This window comes from Phoxinus phoxinus (assembly GCF_949152265.1).
Source record: "Phoxinus phoxinus genome assembly, chromosome: 24".
Taxonomy (NCBI): domain Eukaryota; kingdom Metazoa; phylum Chordata; class Actinopteri; order Cypriniformes; family Leuciscidae; genus Phoxinus; species Phoxinus phoxinus.
This window is the reverse complement of record NC_136899.1, coordinates 2,929,962-2,953,689: the sequence shown is the minus strand read 5'-3', so window position 1 is coordinate 2,953,689 and position 23,728 is coordinate 2,929,962. Positions and strand designations below refer to the sequence as shown.

The 23,728-nt window shown below is 37.3% G+C and overlaps 1 protein-coding gene across 1 annotated transcript in view; it reads left to right on the top strand.

Moving 5' to 3' along the window:
- Window positions 1-23,728, top strand: part of LOC306992827 (SH3 and multiple ankyrin repeat domains protein 1) — a 57,249-nt gene that overhangs the window by 10,096 nt on the left and 23,425 nt on the right. Inside the window, exons 4-16 of the mRNA XM_079602048.1 lie at window positions 2,244-2,447; window positions 3,465-3,536; window positions 3,704-3,812; window positions 6,517-6,668; window positions 9,042-9,209; window positions 12,094-12,210; window positions 12,618-12,695; window positions 12,931-12,997; window positions 13,722-13,903; window positions 13,989-14,128; window positions 18,631-18,755; window positions 18,935-19,048; window positions 21,272-21,350. Coding sequence (XP_079458174.1) covers window positions 2,244-2,447; window positions 3,465-3,536; window positions 3,704-3,812; window positions 6,517-6,668; window positions 9,042-9,209; window positions 12,094-12,210; window positions 12,618-12,695; window positions 12,931-12,997; window positions 13,722-13,903; window positions 13,989-14,128; window positions 18,631-18,755; window positions 18,935-19,048; window positions 21,272-21,350 — 1,607 coding nt within the window. The remainder of the gene's footprint in view (window positions 1-2,243; window positions 2,448-3,464; window positions 3,537-3,703; window positions 3,813-6,516; window positions 6,669-9,041; window positions 9,210-12,093; window positions 12,211-12,617; window positions 12,696-12,930; window positions 12,998-13,721; window positions 13,904-13,988; window positions 14,129-18,630; window positions 18,756-18,934; window positions 19,049-21,271; window positions 21,351-23,728) is intronic.

The following is a 23,728-nucleotide window of genomic DNA, read 5'->3' as shown; positions in this document are numbered from 1 at the left end:
TGTCGGTTTTTAATATGCAGGATGGTTTATTGTTTTCAGTGTGTCAGTTTTAAAGCTTTTGAAATGGCTTGTAAAAACGACTGTTCAAATGCAAACAACACAGAGGCTCTTCTGTGCCGCTTCAATTTCATATTCAACAGGTGTCAGGATTTTAAGCAAACAAATGTTTAATCTGACATGGTTTTGTGCACCACAGAAAATTATTGCAGCTTTGTAAAAAAAAAAAAAAAAATCGTGTTTACAGTAATGCATTTCATTATACAGTAATAGAAGTGTTATTTTTAGTATTATTGATATACTATCATAGTTTTTGAATTAGATTTTTATTTATTTTATATTTTTATATTTTCTGTTTCTTCAATTTCAGGTAAAGTTTTAGTAATTTAGTTTGATAATTTCTCCAGTATAAACATCTCAGCCTATGTAGCACCTATGTACACCAAACTTTCCAGTTATACACTTAGCAGTATTCTGAAGATTATGTTCAGAGGGATTTGTTAATAAATCATTCCTGGCCTGATTTATGTGACATTTGAATTAAAAAAATATGGCGAAAATCGATTTTTTAAGGCTATGGACAGTAAATTTTGATTTCCTAGGTAATGAAAGCATCCTGAAATCCCTCTGAACATCTTTTTTCATCTTGTGTGTAATCAAAATGAAAAAAGCACTGGCTTTTTTGCACCTGGCTTTATCATATGTTCAGATCTATCTACCGAAAATATATGCAAAATTCCGCATATTTAATGAGATAATGCCTAATTTGCATAATTAAACATACACATTTCAAAAACTTGTGATACATTTTTTTTATGAACTTGTTTAAGTAATCAACTGAGGAAGTTTCATGGTGATATCTATTATTTAAAAATGTTACCCTATTCACCTGTAGTGTCTCGCCTCAAGACCAAAACACTGAAAAATGACTTTTCTTTTAATTATTCATATTTTCAGGGGCTTAAGTGGCCCTTAACATGCTCAAAAACTCTTGAAACTTTGCACACACATTGTTGCATACATGTAATGTAAATAAAAGTCTTCAGGTTACACACTCTGCCTGTAAACCCTGCAGAATGTCTTACCCTTAGACGTCCATTGTAAGTGCATTACTGTAAACTAGGGCTGTCCGTTAAACGCGTTATTAACGGCGTTAACGCAAACCCATTTTAACGGCGTCAATTTTTTTATCGCGAGATTAACGCCTAGCAAACTTTGTAGTTTTTTTAACATGCTTTTGCAACAACTATAACGTTATTAAAACTACAACACCACACCGGATCTAGCTAGACCAGAAACAAAACAACAGACACGCCGCACACACTTGTTTGGGCTTGCGATCCGGCCAAACGAGAAGCCCAGCGCCGAGCCGCGTCTAGGACAACTGAGCGCGTCTAGCATATCGGACGCGCACTTTCTCAGTTTATGGCCAGCAATAAAAACGTTGAATGGCGCCGCCGGTGTGTGTACACTCTTAGAGAATAATGTGTTCGAATTTTAAATACGAGGTGCTGCGCGACGCGGCGCTTCTCGTCTGAACGTTACGTTTTGAGTGGATGAATGTTGAGCGCGAGAGGCCGAAATGCCAATAAGATTCTGAATGGAAAGTTTACTTTTAAAAAGTTGCCAAATGGTTCAATTGACAAGACCAAAGTGATCTGTGTGTTTTGTCGTTGTGAACTGAGCTATCATCGCAGCACGTCCAGTCTGAACTTGATGGCCAAGCACACACACACACACAGCTAATGCGTTTCTACATCAGTAACGTTACCTCATCAGTATTTCTTTCACCCTTTTATTGATGGACAGTGTTACATTGTGTGAGAGATTATTTGCTCCAAGTGAGAATGTTAGTGTGAAATTGAACACAGTATGCCAATGTTGTTTTCAAAAAATAAAAAACATTTGCACAAAGCAAGCCGATCCACTTTTCCATGTTGATAAGAGCATTAAAATGAGAAAAAATAAGAGATAAAAAGAAATCAAGAGACATTTAGAATAGATAAAAATGTGCGATTAATCGCGTTAACTATGACATTAATGCGATTAATCGCGATTAAATATTTTAATCGTTTGACAGCCCTACTGTAAACACGACTTCTGTTTGAGGTATGAGTCAAAATGAAGGTCTGAAGCATGTGACAGATGCCGTCGATAAAGCTGAAGTCGTTTTGAACCTTAAATCCAGTTCAATCTGTTGTCCTTACTCTCTCTCTCAAACCTGTTTTCTCTTTCGCCGTCTGTAGAAGTGTTTGCGGTTTGATCCCGACGCGAGCGTTTGGAGTGCGAAGCAGCAGATTATTTGTTCTCTCAGCGAGTCGTTGTGGGACGCTTACAATTACGGCCTCTTCCAGCCAGCTGGAGACGGACGAGATGCCAAGTTCCTGGAGGAGGAGCGCTTGCTTCGAGAGTTTTCCCAGTCCCTGGAGAAGGGAGTGCCCTACCTGGAGGTGCTGTAGCGAATAATAGATCACAGGCTCACACACACTAGACAACAGAACCTCATAACCTTCTGTACAGACATACCTTAAAGTCTCGGCTACAAAAAAGCTTGAACATTTCAATCGTTTTTGGCTCATGCCGAGCCTACAGGGGCAAGCTGTCACAACAGGAACCTGCTGTTTTAGTGACAATTGAGGAAAAAACCTGGCAACACTGTACAATAAGGCTCCATTTGTTAACATTAACTAACAGTACTTCAAAAGCAGGTTCATTTAAACATTTATTAATCAATTATTGAACATTTCAAGAGTTGTATATTTTAATACTATTTCATGGACTTGAGCTAACACAAACTAACAATGAATAATGTATTTTAATGAATGTTAAGGAATATGAATAAATACTGTAACTGTATTGCTAATTTATAGTTAACTAATGGGACCTTCAAGTGTTTCCGAATACCTTTAAAAAAATAATACTTATTTGTGTTTAAAATGCATTACATGTTTTTTTTAATGGCATTTTAGGACATTTTAGACATTTAAACAGTTACAGTATAAAATAAAATTATTGAAACAGCAGCAAAAATGGACTAAACTATCAAACCATTGTTACATTCATTGTATAGTTGACTTATTTTCTTAATGGCTTATACTTTAAGGTTTGAACAGTTTATTATTTGTTAATCAGTCTTCTTAATATATTAGTAATTATTTATTTGTATTACATTTTTGCTGTTTTATTTAATTTTTATATTTTATATAAATTTTTGTTATGTTATTTTTTATCAATTGAATTAATTCATTAAATGATTTTATTTCACATTTAATTTTTTTACGTTTTATTTTATTATATTTGTCATGTCTCCAAAAGTTGAGCATTTCTTTGATGTGCACAGTTTGACCCGACCATCTACATTAATGACTCATTTAGTTCTTGTTTCTCAGAACTTGTGAACTGAACAAGCTTTCACCAGTTTCTCTCTTCTATCCCCTCCCTCTCTTCCTGGTGTCTTAAACTCACAGTTCAGATATAAGACACGAGTCTACAAACAGACAAACCTAGATGAGAAACAACTAACGAAGCTGCACACCAAGGTAAATACAGGACAAAAAATATTAATATCCACCAAAAACAGATCTTGTAGTATAACAGCAAAAATGAAATCTCCAGTAGAGACGGATGTGTTGACAGAACAGACTGAAGTAAGGAAGTGAAGTGTCTGACCGTGTGTGTGTGTGTGTGTGTGTGTCTCCCTCTACAGGCCAATCTAAAGAAGTTCCTGGATTATGTTCACGGTGGAGCTGTGGAGAAATTGAGTAAAGCTCTGGAGAAAGGACTGGATCCGAACTACCATGACACTGAAAGCGGAGGTGAGACACACACAAAACTTAAACTACTGTATGTGAGTGTCCAAATAGTACTTTTAATATGCCAAGACAAACCCTTAAAGGGATAGTTCACTCAAAAAGGAAAATGGTGTCATTACTTACTGACCCTCAAGTTGTTCCAGTGCTGTATGAGTTTCTTTCTGCTGTTGAACACATAAGAAGATATTTTAAAGAATGCTGGTAGCCATTGACTTCCATAGTATTTTTATTTCCTTATGGAAACTATGGGAACAATCCCTTTAAATGCAGCTTGCAGAGCTTTGATTATAAAACTCACGAGTATGAAATTTCATGAGGACAAAAGCGCAATCATATTATCTAGGGCTGTAGTCAACCAAAGAATTGCTTAGTCGACCAAAGTCCTGTCCTGCGCAACGATCAGTCGACAAAAAAAAAAAAGAAAGGAAAAAAAGATGCGATGTTTTGCATTTTGATTGAACATTTATTAAACAATTGTCATAAAGCATTTATAAAACAACAATGAAAAAACATCAATAATACATAAAACTATAATAATAATACAATTCTTTGAAAATTAAGTGATTTTTTTAACTGCAAAGTGAGGAGCTCTGTCCTCGGTCTATAGTGACAGTCACATTCGCGCACCGTTAATATATAAACTTTTAGACATTAGACATATATATCTCGCTTACCGCTTTAGGTGACTTATTGGTCGTTGACGTTGAGCTATGGTAAGTTAGCTTTAGGCCGCATAGCTTGCACTCCAGATCTTGTCGTCTTTTTTTGTAAAATGCAGTCAGACAAAAGATTTAGATTTCTTGGACATTTTGTCGACTAAAGCCAAAACAAGTAGCGTTCTAACTGAATGAATACAGCAAAACTGCTTATAAAGGAATAAATATCAAGGAGTAAATCAATGAAAATTTCTTTATTGGTGAAAAATTAATAAATAATGCAACTGGTCGACCAATGAGAATGTCAGTCGACCAAGACGGCATCGACCGATTAGTCGACTACACCAGGGGTTCTCAAACATTTTGGAGCCAGGGACCCCTTACAGGGGAAAACATTTCCAAGGACCCCCTCATATTTATAACAGTGATTGAGCCCATATTTAATGTGGGAGCGGCTAATGAAATATGTTTGCACAAATGGTCTCCACCCAGGGTCAGGAAGTTGTAAATAGCCTACTGAGGTCCCAAAAGTGATCTTGCTAGGGGCGTTCGGGGGCATGCCCCCCGAGGAATTTTAGATTTTCTTGATCTACACGTGCATTTTAAGGTGTTTTAAGGCCCCAAAAAAAAGCTTTAAAAGCATGTCAGTGGGCAGTGGCATACATTTTTTTGTCAAGCAGATGACAGTTTAATTTGACAATGAATGATCCACATACAAAATGGAAATCCTAAATGTATATGATTATTGTTCATCAAAACACAATCACATATTCCAAACAGCAATGGCTTTAAATGAGAAACGTTTCAAGGATTATTTTGCATAGATGTTAAATTCCAATATTTGAACACATTCGAGGTACACAAATATAGCTTATAAGTAGGGGAAACAATGGAATACAATATTTATAAATATTTTTTACAATAAAGAAAACAGCAGGATGCGGGTTCATGCCGTCTCTGTCTCCTTTCTGGCGCACGTGCCCCAAAATCAACCAAAACACAGCGAATAGTCTACTTGATGCACAGACATAAAAAATAGGCTACAGATAGATTATCTATCCATAGAAACCTTTAAAGTGCCTACTTTGTATTATTTGACGTTAAATGCATTATATAAGTCACTTTGGAATAAATAGCATGTTTTCAGATGATAAAGAAAACACGACTTAGAGTCCGGAAAAGGCGGTAGGCTGCTATAAATTATTTCGCGGACCCCCTGGCTATAGTTCACGGACGGACCACTAGGGGTCCGCGGACCCCACTTTGAGAACCACTGGACTAAACAACTAAAGTTGACAGCCCTAATTATTTGTGCAATCAGTGTGATCCTGGAACTTTGATTTGTTTAGTTTTTTTGGCCTAGATTGCATATATTATGTAGTACAGTGGTTCTCAATCCCGGTCCTGGCGTATCGATGTTCTCTCGTTCCCTATGCCATTAGCAGAATTGACTGAACACGTACGCTCCTTTCAGAGTGAAATCTCACTTATGACGGCAGAATACCCTTGTGAACTCCACTTTCGCGGGGCACTTACAGTCGAATTGAGCAAATCTCTGAACTGATAAGAGATGCATGCAAAATGTGCAGAGCGGGACGGTACGAGGAACGGAATTGAGAACCACTGATGTAATAAATGTATATTGCATGGAGAATATGTTTAAACCTTTGGCATTTTCAGTTCTGATGAGCGTCATTGTGCTGCCAACATTGCCCCGTCAGAATCGTCTCATTTCATTAACAGACTCAAAGCTCATTATGTTCCTCTGAGTCTATTCTCATCATCTGCTGTGTTTTTTCATTGAGAGGATGCTTTTTATTTGATGTGACGTTCAGCGCACTAATTACACTGATGCTAAGAATAAGCAAGAGTTGAGTATGTCGCTCACAGGCAGTATGATGTCACAGTAATCCTGCAGCTCATTGGTCACTTCTCTAACCGAGACAATCCTTTCGTGTTTGCCATTTTAACATTTACTGTGTTGCCTGTTCTTAAGTAAAGCTGTTGTTCTGTAGCTGTAATGTCCGTGTCTGTTTCCATCTGTCTCTCAGAGACGCCTCTGACTCTGGCGGTTCAGGGGAGTCTGAGCGTGGAAGGGATTCGTGTTCTGGTGCTGAACGGAGCTCATGTGGATTTCAGATCCAGAGACGGACTCACACCCCTCCACAAAGCAGTCAGAGCACACAACCAATCCACACTGATGGTACAAACACATGCAGTTCATTTACAGCATGACTGAACAAAATGCTTTTAAATATTTTGAGATGCAAAGTAGTTTTTTCTCTCTTATAGTGTCCCTATTATGCTATTTTAAATGGTCCTAATTTATTTTTTGGAGTCTCATACAACAGGTTTACATGCAACCAAGGTCAAAAAACACTTTTCTCATAATTTTCTCTAATTTTCTCATAATAAATATTGCAGCATCACCTGTTTTCCAACAGTGTCTAAATCGGTTTAATAAAGTCTCTCTAAACCCCTCCTTTCTGAGAGCCTGCTCTGCTCTGATTGGTCAGATGGCCAAGTCTGCTGTGATTGGTCTACTCTGCTCTGATTGGTCAGATGGCCAAGTCTGCTGTGATTGGTCTACTCTGCTCTGATTGGTCAGATGGCCCAGTCTGTTGTGATTGGTCAACTCTGCTCTTATTGGTCAGATGGCCCAGTCTGTTGTGATTGGTCAACTCTGCTCTTATTGGTCAGATGGCCCAGTCTGTTGTGATTGGTCAACTCTGCTCTGATTGGTCAGATGGCCCAGTCTGTTGTGATTGGTCTTCTCTGCTCTGATTGGTCAGATGGCCCAGTCTGTTGTGATTGGTCTACACTGCTCTTATTGGTCAGATGGCCCAGTCTGTATTGATTGGTCTACTCTGCTCTGATTGGTCAGATGACCCAGTCTGCTGTGATTGGTCTACTCTGCTCTGATTGGTCAGATGACCCAGTCTGCTGTGATTGGTCTACTCTGCTCTGATTGGTCAGATGGCCCAGTCTGTTGTGATTGGTCTACACTGCTCTTATTGGTCAGATGGCCCAGTCTGTTGTGATTGGTCTACACTGCTCTGATTGGTCAGATGGCCCAGTCTGTATTGATTGGTCTACTCTGCTCTGATTGGTCAGATGACCCAGTCTGTTGTGATTGGTCTACACTGCTCTTATTGGTCAGATGGCCCAGTCTGTATTGATTGGTCTACTCTGCTCTGATTGGTCAGATGACCCAGTCTGCTGTGGTTGGTCTACTCTGCTCTGATTGGTCAGATGGCCCAGTCTGTATTGATTGGTCTACTCTGCTCTGATTGGTCAGATGGCCCAGTCTGTTGTGATTGGTCTACACTGCTCTGATTGGTCAGATGACCCAGTCTGCTGTGATTGGTCTACTCTGCTCTGATTGGTCAGATGGCCCAGTCTGTTGTGATTGGTCTACACTGCTCTTATTGGTCAGATGGCCCAGTCTGTTGTGATTGGTCTACACTGCTCTTATTGGTCAGATGGCCCAGTCTGTTGTGATTGGTCTACTCTGCTCTGTTTGGTCAGATGGCCCAGTCTGTTGTGATTGGTCTACTCTGCTCTGTTTGGTCAGATGACCCAGTCTGTTGTGATTGGTCTACACTGCTCTTATTGGTCAGATGGCCCAGTCTGTATTGATTGGTCTACTCTGCTCTGATTGGTCAGATGACCCAGTCTGTTGTGATTGGTCTACACTGCTCTTATTGGTCAGATGGCCCAGTCTGTATTGATTGGTCTACTCTGCTCTGATTGGTCAGATGGCTCAGTCTGTTGTAATTGGTCTACTCTGCTCTGATTGGTCAGATGGCTCAGTCTGTTGTAATTGGTCTACTCTGCTCTGATTGGTCAGATGGCTCAGTCTGTTGTAATTGGTCGACCACTTACAGCCTGTGTCGGAAACCTAACACCCATTGCCATATCTGAATTTCAGCTTCAGATATTCCTCAGCACTTAATTCACAGTGATACGAACAGTAATGATGGCGTCTGTATTTCCTCATAAATTCGAGTGCGAGTTCACATCTTTTGGAAGTGCATCTTTTTTGCTTTCATAGCGCAGAAAACAGCATCTTCTCAGCATGCCGATAACACGAACCAAACTCTTCCCGTCTCAGCTACAACTGCAGTGTTTGAGGGGCACAGTAGATGTTGTCCGCGGGCAGTTAATGAAGACCACAGGCTGGCATTATGCAGATTTGTTACAAACCTTCATAGGTTCGAGCAGGAAGTGAGACTGGAATTACTGACGACTCGTTTCAGACACTTCAGATTCAGTTCTGTCTTTTGGGAGACAATAACTCCATTTATCTTTGAAGCAGACCTTTTACATTCACAGACAGCTCTATTACACACTACATGAAATGTAACATTTAAATAAGTTGTACACCTAAAAGGCTAGTCATGTCAGTGTACTATAAAAAATTCATTTGAATAAGTTCCTTTGTCTTGAGATCATGATCATGATTTGCTGAGGAAATTTATGGTGACAAATTCTAAATATTGATTTGGGATTTTTTTATGAGGTTTGTTTGTAAATCTTAATGTGCCTAACTCTTCATGTCTATCCCACTTATCAGGCTCTGCTGTCTTTGGGTGCTTCTCCGGATTATCGAGACCGCAGTGGTCTGACGGCGCTGTACCACTCAGTGCTGACAGGGGGCGACACGTCCTGTTGTGAAACTCTGCTGTACTATAGAGCACAACTGGGAGTCAGAGATGAGAACGGCTGGGACGAGTCACACCAGGTTTGTGTCACTAGTTTACAGTCTTAAACACAAGGGAATAATGCATATCTGGACTCTTTGTTTATATGTGTGCATGCATGTGTCCATTTTGGTGGGTTTTTGTTTATAATCACACATCATTCCCTCTTTTTGGTTCTCTTTTCATTTCTCTATATGGCCGCTAAATTTTCTCTTTAATCCAATCAGCATCCCTACATTTCTCATTCCAAGGCCAGACTGTGGTTCTGTTGCACATCTTTAATGTCCCACATTAAATTATAATAGAAAAATGACTCGAAATAGTCATTAGATGACTAGAAATAGTCATAAGCATTCAAATATGGAATTTTTTTATTAAAAAAATTCAAATAGTGCTTAAATAACAACATTTGAACTCTTTCCTGTCAGTCTGTCATGCTCGTTGCTCTTGTGATTCTTAACACATGCACATGCTTGAGTGTTTCATCCTGGTCATCACTGAGTGTCTGTATTCGTAAGCAACTAGACTCTGTTTATCCTCTGTTGAAGATGTTTTTCCACACTCATCAGGTCTAATCACCTTATTATTACACACAAAAATGTCAAAATGAAAAACTTAATGGGTTGTAAACTAAAAATGAGGATAGAGTAAAATGCAACTAAACGTATGAAATTAATTAGGCTTGTTAGTTTTTAAAATATAGGAGAATAGCGAGTGGTCGTTGATACTGTTTCCAATGCAATGACCTTAGCCAATCATAACAGTGACTGTTTAATGACAATCCTTAAAGGAGCCGCGCCTTAAAAACATAATAATAAAAAATCATTTCAGACAGAGGGTCAAAAAAAAAAAAAATGCTACAAAAAACTTTACTAACGTTATAAATGAACCTTAAGGAACATATTAAAATAATTATAAAAAAAACATGACCCCTTTAAAAAGAGAGAAATGACAAAAGAACAGAACTAAATTACTAAAGCAAACTAAAATTAAAACATTAAAAACATCTTTATTAGAATATATAAATAATACTAAAACAACACTGCTGCTGAATGCAGGGTTAAACTATCAACATTCAAGATTGTTGTATCAGGGCTGTACATGTTGTCTAATGTAAAATCCTGTGAGAACTTCTGGTTTAGCAGATGTTTTTATCCGAAACATCCTCCAGTACTTAGTTCAGTTCATGTCCCCCTGGAGCAACCTGGAGTTAAGTGCTTTGCTTCAAGGCACAACAGTGAAAGTTCATTGCTAGAAACGATCCAGCATATCAACCCTGAGATATAACCACTACACCACCAGTGTCATGAGACTCACAGATGTTCCTGTGCAATGTGCTCCTGAAACTACATGAATCCCTGCCACCCAATCACAGCTGAGCACATAAAAGCCTTCAACACATGAAGAACAACATCTGGGTGCTTTTGAATCAAATGTCAGACACCATCCATAGTCTTCCCCTGTCTCTCTCTCTCTCTGTGTCTCTCTCCATAGATCAGACATGAAGAGACGATTGGAGAGGTTGAAGTTCACAGGTACCCATCTCTCATCTCTCATTTCATTCATCGTCTTCTAATGTCTGTCTTTGCTTGATATTAAACAAAAGGTTCTCTTTTTAATTCTCTCCTCTTTTCTGAACAAATATATGAATACAATTTATTTTCCCCAATTCACAACCACCTATATATAGGTGGTTATGAATTGGGGAAAATAAATTGAAAAATATATAAAGAAATATATATATCTTGAGTTAAGGCAGAGATTTCATTCTGAGCTTCTGGCCCATTCGCAGAACATTTAGGAGGAATTTAATGAAGTTCAAACAAACAACATGGGATTTTTAATGACCAGTACTGAATCTCTAGAGAGCAGGGCAGGATTATTGTAGTAAACTAAAACCATTAAAAAATGACTTAATTGTGTTACTTACTTTGTTAATATAATATAGTTAACTGAAATAAAATAAAACATTTATCATAAATTATAATAAATAATATTTAGTAAACAATACATTTTTATTTAGTTTCAACTTGATGTACTAAAATAGCTCAAACTAAAACTGAAATAAAAATAATGATAATGGAAAATATAAAATTAAAAACAAATTCAAGGTCCCGCTTCCACAGACTCAATGGCAAGCACGGCTGTCAATCATGACGTTTTTATAGCAACTAAAACCAAACTTATTGGAAGAACAAACCATTGAATGTACAGTATGTCTGCTTGATAAGAAGTTCCTAAAATGACATTAAAGTAGAATTGGATTTTTTAGTTTGGCTGTTTGATGACATGGAGAGGCGGGGTTTATGACACACACTGAGGCCAGCCACCGAAATGCTTTGGCTTCTCTTTTCAGGACGTGTGTGGCACACTTGATCAGATATGTAGATCTTATTTTACAAATTATGCTGAAGGAGGAACTGCCACGTCTGTTAACTGGCCAAGATCTGTCACTCGCTCGAACACATACAGTGTTGAGCAAGACTGAGTCGGACCCCAAAGCACTTACTTGCATTGGCTGAAAGAAGATGTTTTGTGTATTGTATGCACATTATGATGATATTAGATATCAATTATTGACATTTATATTATTCAGGATGCATCACATTAACATAATTAAGTAATAATATACAAATGTTGAATTTTTAAGCTGTTTATATGAAAAAGAGAATAATAATATATATTTTAGGTTCAACAAGATGCAGCGATATTATTTTCAATAATAACCTCCACAAAGGGAAGGCGTCCAGCCCTGTTTCTTGTGATGTCCAAGCCTCTAATCACGCAGTGACTGTAATGCGATGCTGTCTTTACTGTCCTCTTTAGGTTGTTCCTCTAGTTTTTCCCTGTTCTTCGGACTTTCTCCCCAATAAGTCAGATGTCCTCTTATTTCTTTAACTCTGTGTGTTGTTCACTCAACTGTAGGCGTGCCAGCATGGATTTGCCCAACACTTAGAACACCTTCTGTTCTATGGTGCAGACACCACTACCCAGAATGCATCAGGAAACACTGCCCTTCACATATGTGCCCTTTACAACAAGGTTTTATTTCACTATTTCAATAAACAAAATGTTTAGTAGTTGTTATTAACATTTTGAGTTATCTTTCATTTTTGTATTTTTGGTTTAGTGTCGTGTTATTTTTGTTTATTTTTATCTACTGTTATAATTTTTATTCATATTTTGAATTCACTTTAATTTTTATATTTCCAGTTTATTTTAATTTGTAGTAATTTTCTTAGGTGCTTATCTATTTTACAATTTAGGTTAAATTTTTTTTATTATTCTGTTAGTTGCCAATGCAACATTGCTAATTTCTTTAGATTTTTTTTTGTCTAATATTTATTTTATTTCAGCTTTATTACAATTAACAAAATGTTTCAATGGTTTTAGTTTACGCTAATTAGTCTAATGACTAATGATTGACAACATCTCCTCTGTCCATTCAGGAGAGTTGCGTTCGGGTCCTTCTCTACCGAGGAGCCAGTAAGGAGATGAAGAACAAACATGGTCAAACCCCCTTCCAGGTCACTGTGTGCTATCAGTTCTAATCACATGACTTATTATAAATGCATGTGGGATGTGTCACCGCTGTACTAAACATTTAAAGGCTAGTGAAACAAAAAGACATTCACATTAAGTGCACAGATAAAAAATTAACACACAGTAGCAAGTGCTGGTTTCTTAGAAGGCAGCGTGTCCTCATATCCTCAAATTAAAGATGGCATTGTTGCAAAGTACATTGCAATGCTGTTTTTACAGGTTGCTGTGATGTCGGGCCATTTTGAACTTGGAGAAATCATCAAAAATCACAATGATGCAGATGTTGGTGAGTGTGCATCTTTATGACAGAAAGAAATGAGTATACCAAAGCTCTCTTCCAAAGTCTAGCCTATGCAGGCCACTCTTTAAGACATCACTGGTGTGATTTTGTTGTCTAGAAAGGTACCTAGTCTCATGTGTCCTTTACAGAGAAACCAAAATTGAGACAAGCACAGTGTAAAAAAACAAAGTACTGATGAACAGCAGTTTGTTTAATTAATTAAAACATTAATTGAGTCTATTTTACTCAATATTTGGGTTTTGTGCATTATTTATTCTTAAGAGTATTGCATCATTAGTTTTAGTGATTTTTCATAAAAGTTTTTTTTTTTATTGTTAAATAAAATAACATAAATATTAGAGGAAAAACTTGAACTTAAAAAAACTTGAACAAAAAAGAGAAATGTTGCTTTGGCAACTACGATAACTGAAATAATTGAAGTGAAATTAATTAAGGCTAAATAGAAATATGCAAAAATACAAAGGCATATAACATTACTACAATTTTAAACGAAAATATTCTATAATAGTATATAAAGCTAGAAAACTAGTGCTTCTCGTGTACTTAGTTTCTGCCTGTGTACTCTTTCCAAATTGCTTGGTTTTGAAGTTCCTCAGAAGGCAGATGCCTATGTAGACAGTAGACATCAAGGCAGCTCACTAAGTTTTGGAACAGAGCCCATCTCTATGTAATCTCTTCTCCTTTAATCTTTTATTTTCTTTCCCATCAGTTCCATTTTTGGAAACTCCCAAATACGCTCCTCACTTTCTGGACGGTATGTTGAATCAGCCCATCACGGCTGGCCTTCAGCATCCTCACCCGCTGCTCCGCGCCAAGAGCGAGAACACGATGACAACGCTCATGGATCCCGTAGTGATGCCCACCGCTGCCGCCAGCATGCCACCTGCTCAGGTAGCCCTTAACCCCCTGCTGGCCATCAAGGGAACACGCGAACACATCAGTCGCCAAATCATTCGTTTTCTCTCGTTTCAATCAGACTCAACGCCGGGCCTCTTTCGCTTTGAGGAGCTCCAGCAGTCCCCGTGGAGCCCGGACCCGGTCCCCGTCTCGTGGGAGGGAGGGAGGAGAGAAGGAGGAAAAGCAGGAAAAGCAGCAAAAGCAGCGAGGGAGGCAGGGGTGAGAATGGATACATAAAAAATGTCTAAGGTGGTCGGTTTTGGCCATTGTGGTGATGATTTTTAAAAGCAAATTCTGTAAAAATCCTGTGAAGAGTTTATTTTTGTCAGATTTGGCAGGTTCACTGGGTTTGTTGGTGCATCATTTTCATCCAACAACACTAAATAAAAGCACACTAAATGCAACTAGAAACACACACACACACACACACACACACACACACACACATATAGAATTATAATTGCCTCAATAAATAGTTGAAATGAATCAGTTCAATGAACAGTTTTAATTCACACTAACCATCTGAACGAACCAATTCACTGAACAAAGAAATTAAGTAAATAGACTAAAATTAATTAATAATAAAAATTAGAAAAAAATACATAAAAATATATTTAAACAAAAAAAAATATAGGAAGTGAGTAGAATAATAATAATAATATAATGCCTACAATTTCACCATTATAGTTTTTATTGATATTTTGAATTAGCTTTATTGTTAAATTTAGTTTCATTTTTAGTAATTTTCTTATGCTTTTGTCGTCTTTGCTTTTCAAAAATAAAAAATACTGCTATTTAGGTTTCATTTTTTATTTTTTATTTTCAGTTCAGTTTTAGTTTTTATTTATTTCCAGTTAGTAATTTCAGTGCTTCAGCTTAAACTTATTTCAGTTAATCGCCAAGGCAACATTTATCATTTTAATTTAGTTTAAGTTTTTCATCTAACATATATATCAATATATATATATATATTTATTTACTTATTTATTCAGTTTTATTTCAAATAATGAATCAGATTTAGTAATGCTTGACATGAAAGAGAGACTTTTTAAGTCAAGTTTGATTATTGTAGCTAAATTATGGAAAAGCGACTGTCTTGTGGAAAATACTGAAAAATGTAAACGCTAGTTGCAAAGGCGAGTTACTTACCAATGCGGTGTAAAGCACACAGCAAATCATGACAAACAGCACAAATCTTACGGACTGGGAAAAACAGTTCAGCCTGTGCCACAAAATCAATCATCCGGCTCTCAGCAGGCGTTAAGCACACGCAACAAGAGCGACTCCTGCTAGGATGAGCTGTTTTTAAGCCAAGTTCAAACCCATGGAAATGAGAATCACCTTAGGGCATCATAAATTAATAAATGAATTTCCCAGGATGCCTCTGGGTTGTAATTACCTTTTTTTTTATTTTTTTTATTTACCCCGTCGTTTGATTTCCATGCTGGTAAACGTGCCTTTGGTGACTAAACAATCCCAGGCTGTCAGGAACTCTTCCGGGTCATATTTCAAACCAAAATCAAAAGAAAATATAAACGATTATTAAGTCAAAGCAAATTAAGTTAAATTTGTTTTACATCGCAACATTATTTTCATAATAATTTAGTCACATCTTTCTCTCAGTTTTCCTACTGTAATACAGGGCTTTCCAAACCCACTGAGAGTTTAATTTAATATTTAAATAATTTAATAAATTAAATAATTGAACAAAATATTTGCATGTTCATTTTTGAATTTTACATTTCAATGATTTGATTAATTATTAGCTTTTGATCAACTGTAGTTTCTGTTATATTGCCTTTATTTATGCTGAGTTGTATTTTTTTAATAAAACAAAACATGATAATGAGGACCTAAAAAGAATCGCAATAATTTTTTTTTTTATTAATTAAAAAGTTAAATGTCTCTGGATGCATTACAGTAATAAGAAAGGAAAATGGGCTTAATTGTCATGCAAATTTTTAATGGCCCTGAAAATAGCTTCTTTTTAATTTTTTTCCCCATGATATTTTAAGCAAAATGTCATTTCTTATTTCTTTATTTTGCTTTTTGGGTGAAATGTGATCAGCCGTTTATATTCACCCATAGATTCATAGAGTGTAGTTTATAGCATTTGCTGTTCAGTAGTGCATAAACATCAAATTTCAAGTGTTAATACATGTTTAGACCCTTACCTCCATCATTGTGGGGTTTTTTACATGCTAACTGTCAGCACTGATTTCTGTTGCTCTCTTATGTTAACATTACAGAAGCTCTGACTCACTGTTTTGCACTGTTAGGCTTCTGGCCAAAGCTCCGCTGCCATACTGAGTTAATTCTTACTCAGTGGGTTAGAAACAAACACTGTCTACTGTGTAAAAGAATCAATCATCTGGCTAAAATTATAGTTATACCTTCATTATATGGAGTCTGTACAGTAGTATACCTAGAATACATTCAGACTAGACTGGGATACTTTTACATTTGGTCCAGCCAGTCTTGAAAATTTGGTTACATCCTAGAAATGATAATTTTGTATGGTGGTTTTGGTCCCATGGTGTTCAATAATGGATCGTATCCAAATATTAAGGAGTTATTACAATCACATTCCTGCACAAAATCCTTGGAAACTTACCCTATAAAATAAAGCCAAGCCAACATTATAAATTAGCTCTAATGCACAAAGTCACCCGCCTACACCATGTTTTATTACTTTGGATAAGATACAACTTTATGCCTGCATGTTCACATTATTGTGTTTTTGTATTCTTCTGTCTTTCCAGTGTTGTTTTAGTGCTTTATATATAATAAAATGTAGTATTAATATAATATAATATAATACAGTATTTATTTACTTTTATTAAATTTTCAGTCTCATTCTTATGTGTTTTTGTCATTTTATCAGAATTTGTATTTCAGTTTTAGTTTAATTTGCTTTCAAGTTTCTAAGTTTATGTTTGTATTTTTGTCTAGTTTTTTATATTTCTATAATACATTAGCTCTAATTTATATTTATTTTAGTTTTAGTATTTTTACTACCGGTACTTAAACTTTTTTCAGTTAGTTGCTTAGGCAACTTTTTTTTTTTTTTTTAAGTTTACACACACTTTAAGCTTAAAGTTTTCTAAGTTTAAGTTTTTCATCATTTTATTTTATTTTATTTTAAAGGAACACTCCGACTTTTTGGGACTTTAGCCTATTCACCTTATCCCCCAGAGTTAGATAAATCCATACATACCTTTTTCATCTCTGTGCGTGCTATAAGTCTGTTTGACGCACCCACCGCTAGCCTAGCTTAGCACAAAGACTGGATGTAAATGGTTGCAGCTAGCATACTAATCCAAATAAGTGACAAAATAACGCAAACATTTTCCTATTTACATGTTGTGATTTGTATAGTCACAGAGTGTACAAAAAACAAAGTCATATGAGACACAGACATATTTTAACCGTATAAATACTGGGAACTATATTCTCTGAAGGCGAAGCACTGCTACTTGGGCGGAGTGATAACCGCAGCACCTGAGACGCGCCGTGGTGAGGAGCAGAGAGTTCGTTCAGAGCGCGTCTCAGGTGCGCTGCGGTTATCACTCCGCCCTATATTCAGGGGATATGGTTCCCAGTATTTATACGGTTAAAATATGTCTGTGTCTCATGTGACTTTGTTTTTTGCACACTCTGTGACTATACAAATCACAACATGTAAATAGGAAAATGTTTGCGTTATTTTGTCACTTATTTGGATTAGTATGCTAGCTGCAACCATTTACATCCAGTCTTTGTGCTAAGCTAGGCTAGCGGTGGGTACGTCAAACAGACTTATAGCACGCACGGAGATGAAAAAGGTATGTATGGACTTATCTAACTCTGGGGGATAAGTTGAATAGCCTAAAGTCCCAAAAAGTCGGAGTGTTCCTTTAAGCTTTATTTGAATTACCGAAAACAGTTTTAGACCGAGTGTTTTGGTAGCAGGACACTTTTTATTGGCCTTTTTTAAAACACTCAAAATTCATCCTGTGAAAACTTTTGAAATTTGATATTGCATTACATTGGACAAAGTACTTTATAACCTTTTAGCAGGCTCAATTTTTGTTTAATTTGTAACAACTGGGTTAGACACATGGCTTTGACTTTCCAGCAAATTTAGAGTCCAAATACAGTATATATATATATTAGTTCAGTTCATTTGCTTTAGAGTAAACTTAAAGTTCAATAGTATTTTTACACTTTCATTATTTGAAGCTGCTTTCACTTCTGCAATAATCGAAGTGTCTTTAAAAATAGACTGACCTCTGGTCTGTAGTGCAAAGCATTTATGAACTACAGCCATTTAAGGTCAGATTGTGCTCAAAAAGGGAGATGACCGGTAACAAATTATTAGTTTTAGTGTAATGAACAATGACAACTGTTATCAGTCTGTGTGTTTTTTATTTTACATTTTTTTATTAAGCAAACAATGCAATACAGATAAGTACATAAAGAAACCAACAGAAAAAAACAAATATAGATGTGGAAAAAGTAAGTATCAGACAAATAAGCTTGTTGACGACAAACAAGAAAAGAATGCATAATACGAGAGGAAACAAATAAACAAACAACATAAAACAGAAAGCAATATGGATGAACATATCTCTCCACACACACACACACACACACACACACACACACACACACACACACACACACACATACATATATATATACAGATATACAGTCTGTGTGTTCTTGTGTGTCGGGTGCAGAGGGGCCGGAGGTCAGAGGAAAAGGCTCTACAGTGCCGTTCCAGGCCGCGTGTTTGTGGCGACACGTTCTCACTCTGCTCACGGTGAACGTGAGATCAGCTTCAGCAAAGGAGACAAGGTCAAAGGTCAGATGATCTTTCTCATTATGTCGTTCTCTTCGAGTCAATATATATTCAAAAAATGCATGAAAAAATCTTACATTTTGGTCTTGTCAGTTTTACTCAACTGCATTCCACTTGCCAATTAATGTTAACGTTAAATATTTAAATCTACTAAAGCGCTGTCAAACTCTTCTGGCTCTCAGTGTTGAGCGTAGGTGAAGGAGGATTCTGGGAAGGAACAGTGAAGGGCCGCACTGGCTGGTTTCCTGCTGAATGTGTAGAAGAGGTGCTGCCCCAAAACCAGGAGCAGCACACAGGTAGTGTATAACAAACACACACCTGAGCTCTCTTTAATATCTCAATTCTGTCTCCTACCTAGACAACAAAGAGAAAAAGTGGAAATCAATCAGACTTTTATTGGGAGTCACAACAGTGCTCAGGTTTGTAGAGGTCCTGGAGAGAAAAGTCAAAGATCTCGATATGAACTCAAACGTTTATCATCAAGTTCTCTCAAGATAAATGGTAGAAGGAGTAGGAGAAACATCTGAGACAAAGTTTAAACAAAACTGTGAATGCTAGTTCTCCTGACCTATGAAACATTAACATCTGAGCAATAATATTCTTCTGCTGACCTATCTAAATGTGGACTTATGTTGTACTTAAAGTAAACAGACCATATTATGCCCTTTACAAAGTCTTTACTTTCAAAGGCTCTACTAGAGCAGGTTATTAGGCTTGAATGTTGAATGTTGATTATGTCCCTCATATTCTCCATTGTTGCGGCTCCTCTCTTCCCGGTCTGTCAGTAACGCTGTTTAGTTCCTGTCTCTATGAAGCCCCGCCTTCTGAAAAGCACACTGTGCTATGATTGGTCAGCTGGATCAGTGTGTTGTGGTTGGTCAAGCGCTTCGAGCGTGTTTGGGAAATGTCCCGCCCCTTACCATAACCGCCAGTTTCAACACACCACTAACTAAGGCCCTGATCACACCGAACGCGTTTTTTGCAGTGAGAGACACCTTTTTAAAAAAAAATTAAAATATCTGTGGGCAGATCCCGGCGCTGTTGCTATTATACCGGCTGGATAAACGACTCTTGCGCCGACGCAAATCTAAAATGTGTTGGTCTGAAGTATCTTCATTACTCATAGGTGTGGTTTGGGCGTAAAGTAAAATAAACCAATCAGAGCGTCCTCTCACATTCCCCTTAAGAGCCAGCGCGCTTGTTCCACGGCGGATCGCTATTATAACGGCGGATCGCTATTATAACGGCGGGTTTGCCGGCGCACGCCAGGAGCGGTCAACAGCCGATGAGGCCGACGTTCTCGTCAGGGCCGTAAAACACAGAGAAGTGACATTGGGGATGATGGGAGAAACCACACAAATTAGCTTCGGTTAAACACATCTTCACGGACACAACAATGATTTCCCTCGTGTGTTAATATTTTTCCTTGTAATAATGTATGATTTGCAAAAATGAAAACTGCTGCGTCTGTTTAGATTAGAGAATTAAAGTGGATGCGCGTTTACACGCTACATAATGGCCAAGCGCGCGCCCTTAAAATAGCATATGACTAATGCGCAACGCGCCGCTGTCTTTAGACTCGGTTTCTCCTGGTCAGTGGAGGAATTGTTTTCTGAAACTGGAAAATAGCGCCAGGGAACATTTGCGCCGGAACACGCTCCTCTTTTCACTGAACCGCCCCCGCGAGCGCAAGTTCATTCCCTAATTTACAGACGTGCGTCTGTGGAGGGAAAAGTCAGCTGTGCACGGGTGCAAAATTAGGAATGATACATGCGTCGTGTACAAAGTCAATTGCGCTGGGTGCAAGATAGGGCACTTCATGTTTTTATCCACTGTCCAATGAAATGAATGAAGAGGCGGGCCTTCCGTTGTAGTGACGAAAGCTACAGTTGCTTTGAACATCCAGAGACTGCAATGATGGAGGATAAACGTGTGGTGGCTGTCACGGGTTACCAGGAGCTTAACGACTTCACAAATCGTTACTACCACAATGTTAACAGAAAATAAATAAAGTTAATAAAAGGCTAATATGACATCTACTTGACTGACAGGACAGCTGTTTCGGTGGTTGCCTAGCAACAGCAACATCGCGTTTTCGAACCTGAAAAGCCTAACTCAACCAGGCCCCGCCCCTTTATTCTGCGTATGAATTATTTAAATGAGGAGTATTGTGACGTGTTTGTTCCCGGAAGAAAACTCAAGACTACAATGGAGGCGTTTCAGGGAGTTCAGATGATAACAGAGAATATCTCCCGCTGTGGGACTTTGTAACCGCAATCCTGAAACACAACAGTGAATTAATTTCTTTATGAATCCTTTATGGGTCCTGTTCTCTTTTTTGAGGACGTCCCCGAGAGCTTTTCCCTGTGGTGGTTTGCCTACTCACATAATCTTCATGCGCACAACACACAAATATGCAAAATCACATCAATTTGAATACATCACACTTCCACTTACACAGATATACACGCCTACATGTGCTAACAGTCGGAGTGTGTGTGTGTGTGTGTGTGTTTCAGAGAGCCGCAGTGAGAAGGCGAAGAGGAAACTGTTTCGTCATTACACAGTAGGAACGTACGATGGCCTCGAAGTGCCCAGGTGGGAACAGAACAAAATCTTTATTCACATATATTCCAATGTTAAATGCAATTGAATATGAATATTTCAGTTTGTATTAAGTAGACATTTATCTGGTTTACTATTATTGTAATATTAAATGTATTTAATATTTAATAATAATATATTTAAATAATATGATAATATTTTTAACAATTATATTTTAATTAAATTATTTGGAAATGAAATATATAAACTTATGTAGAAATTATTTCAAAATCATCATTACTCCAGTCTTCAGTTTTACATGATCCTTCAGAAATCATTATAATATGCTGATCATTTTTGTGTGTGTGTGCGCGCCTATGTGTATGTGTGTGTGTGTGTGCACCTATGTGTGCACCTGTGTGTGTGCGCACCTATGTGTACGTGTGTGTGTGTGCGTGCACCTATGTGTGCACCTTTGTGTGTGTGTGTGTGTGCGCGCCTAAGTGTACATGTGTGTGTGTGTGTGTCCACTGGTTTGGCTATAGTGAAATAGTATGACATCAGACATTTTTACTGGTCCTCTCTCGTTAAGAAAGTTTATAAATTGGCCAAATATGTTTCTGTGATGGGTAGGGTTTGGGTTAGGCCATAGAAAATATTATTCACCTGATTTAAAATCAATGGAAGTCTATGCAATGTCCTCACTAATATAGTGAAACAAGTGTGTGTGTGTGTGTGTGTGTGTGTGCAAGTATAAACTAAACTGTACATGATGATCCAGTAAAATCTGTTGATGGTATTTGGTCAAATGGATTCGCCATAAGAAAGATTAGCTGCTACTTCCTGTTTCAAACGTTTGCTGGCAGGTGCAAAAAGCGAGTCTCTGCCTCCACTAGACGGGTATGCAAATGTCACAGCCACTTTCAAAAAATTACACAACAATGTTTGGATCTGTGGCTCTCATGTGGAATATTAACACATGCGGTGTGAGCCACTGCTGTCTCTCTGCTCAGATCTGTCTCTCTCTCTCACACACGGTGCATCAGCTGAGAAGGCTTGGTTTGCAGTGAATATGTAAAATTGTGTGCATAGGTTGTGTTATATACAACTAATTGCGCATGTATGCACGGGTGTGTGTGTGTCCGTGCACATATAAGCTGTCTTGATCATCTGTTGCCATGCAGGCCGAGTGTGTGTGATGAATACCAGTATCCGCTCGCATCTCTCTCACCCACTCATCAAAATCCCACAATTTATCTCCAGTACTGTATGAAAGGAGTAGCTCACCCAAAAAATGAAAAATCTGTCATTTACTCACCCTCATGTCGTTCCAAACCTGTACTGTTATTTTTTATCTGTCCAAACGGCAATTTGTGAAGAATGTTTATGCAGTTCTTAGTAACCCAAAGATATTTTCTTTATGTTTTTGAAAGACTCTTATGCTCAACAAGGCTGTGTTTGTTTGATCAAACAGTAACCGTATTATTGTGAAATATTATTATAATTTAAAATAACTGTTTAATATTGTAATATATTTTAAAATAATTTATTCCTGTGATCAAAGCAGAATTTTCAGCATCATTACTCCAGTCTTCAGTGTCACATGATCCTTCAGAAATCATTCTGATATTCCGATTTTCTGCTCAAGAAACATTTCTGATTATTCTAAATTTTGGAAACATTGTGCTGCTTCATATTTTTGTGAAAACAGATTTTTTTTTCAGGATTTTTTGAGCTCAGAAGAATGGTATAGCCAGTATAAATATTTTTTTTTTCTGTCACTTTTGCTCAATTTAATGCTGAATAAAAGTATTAATCTCTTTCATAAAAACATTTTTATTGACCACGAACTTTTGAACAGTAGTGCATATTATCACAATATCCACAGTCTTCTGAAGTCACATGATGCTTTATTTGAGGACAATACCATATTTAAGTTTCCTCCATCAAAACTCTGAAATCTCGTTTGTGTTTGCGTCATTGAAAAATGCACTACATTCAACAACATTTGCATTTTATAATGTTTTTTGCTCTGTTTTTTGGCCATGCACCATAAAAGTATCATGAAAGCAATCAATGCACAAGTCATTATTAAAATATCTGTACCATGAATGCAAAGTCGCTTTAAGTGAAAGCCTCTATGCATGAATGTAAAATGTTTTAAAGAATGTCGGTAGCCAAACAGTTTATGGCCCCGTTTGACTTCCATATAACTTATTTGCATACTATGAAAGTCAATGGGTCCATCAACTGTCTGGTTACCCATATTCTTCAAAATATCTTTTGTGTTCAGCAGAAGAAAGAAAAATACAGGTTTGGAGCAACTTGAGGGTGAGTAAATGATGACAGAGTTTTCATTGGGTGAACTTTCCCTTAAAATGTCATTCTGTTTCTCATCCAAAGTTATCTTATGACTTCAGGAAGCCACAGTA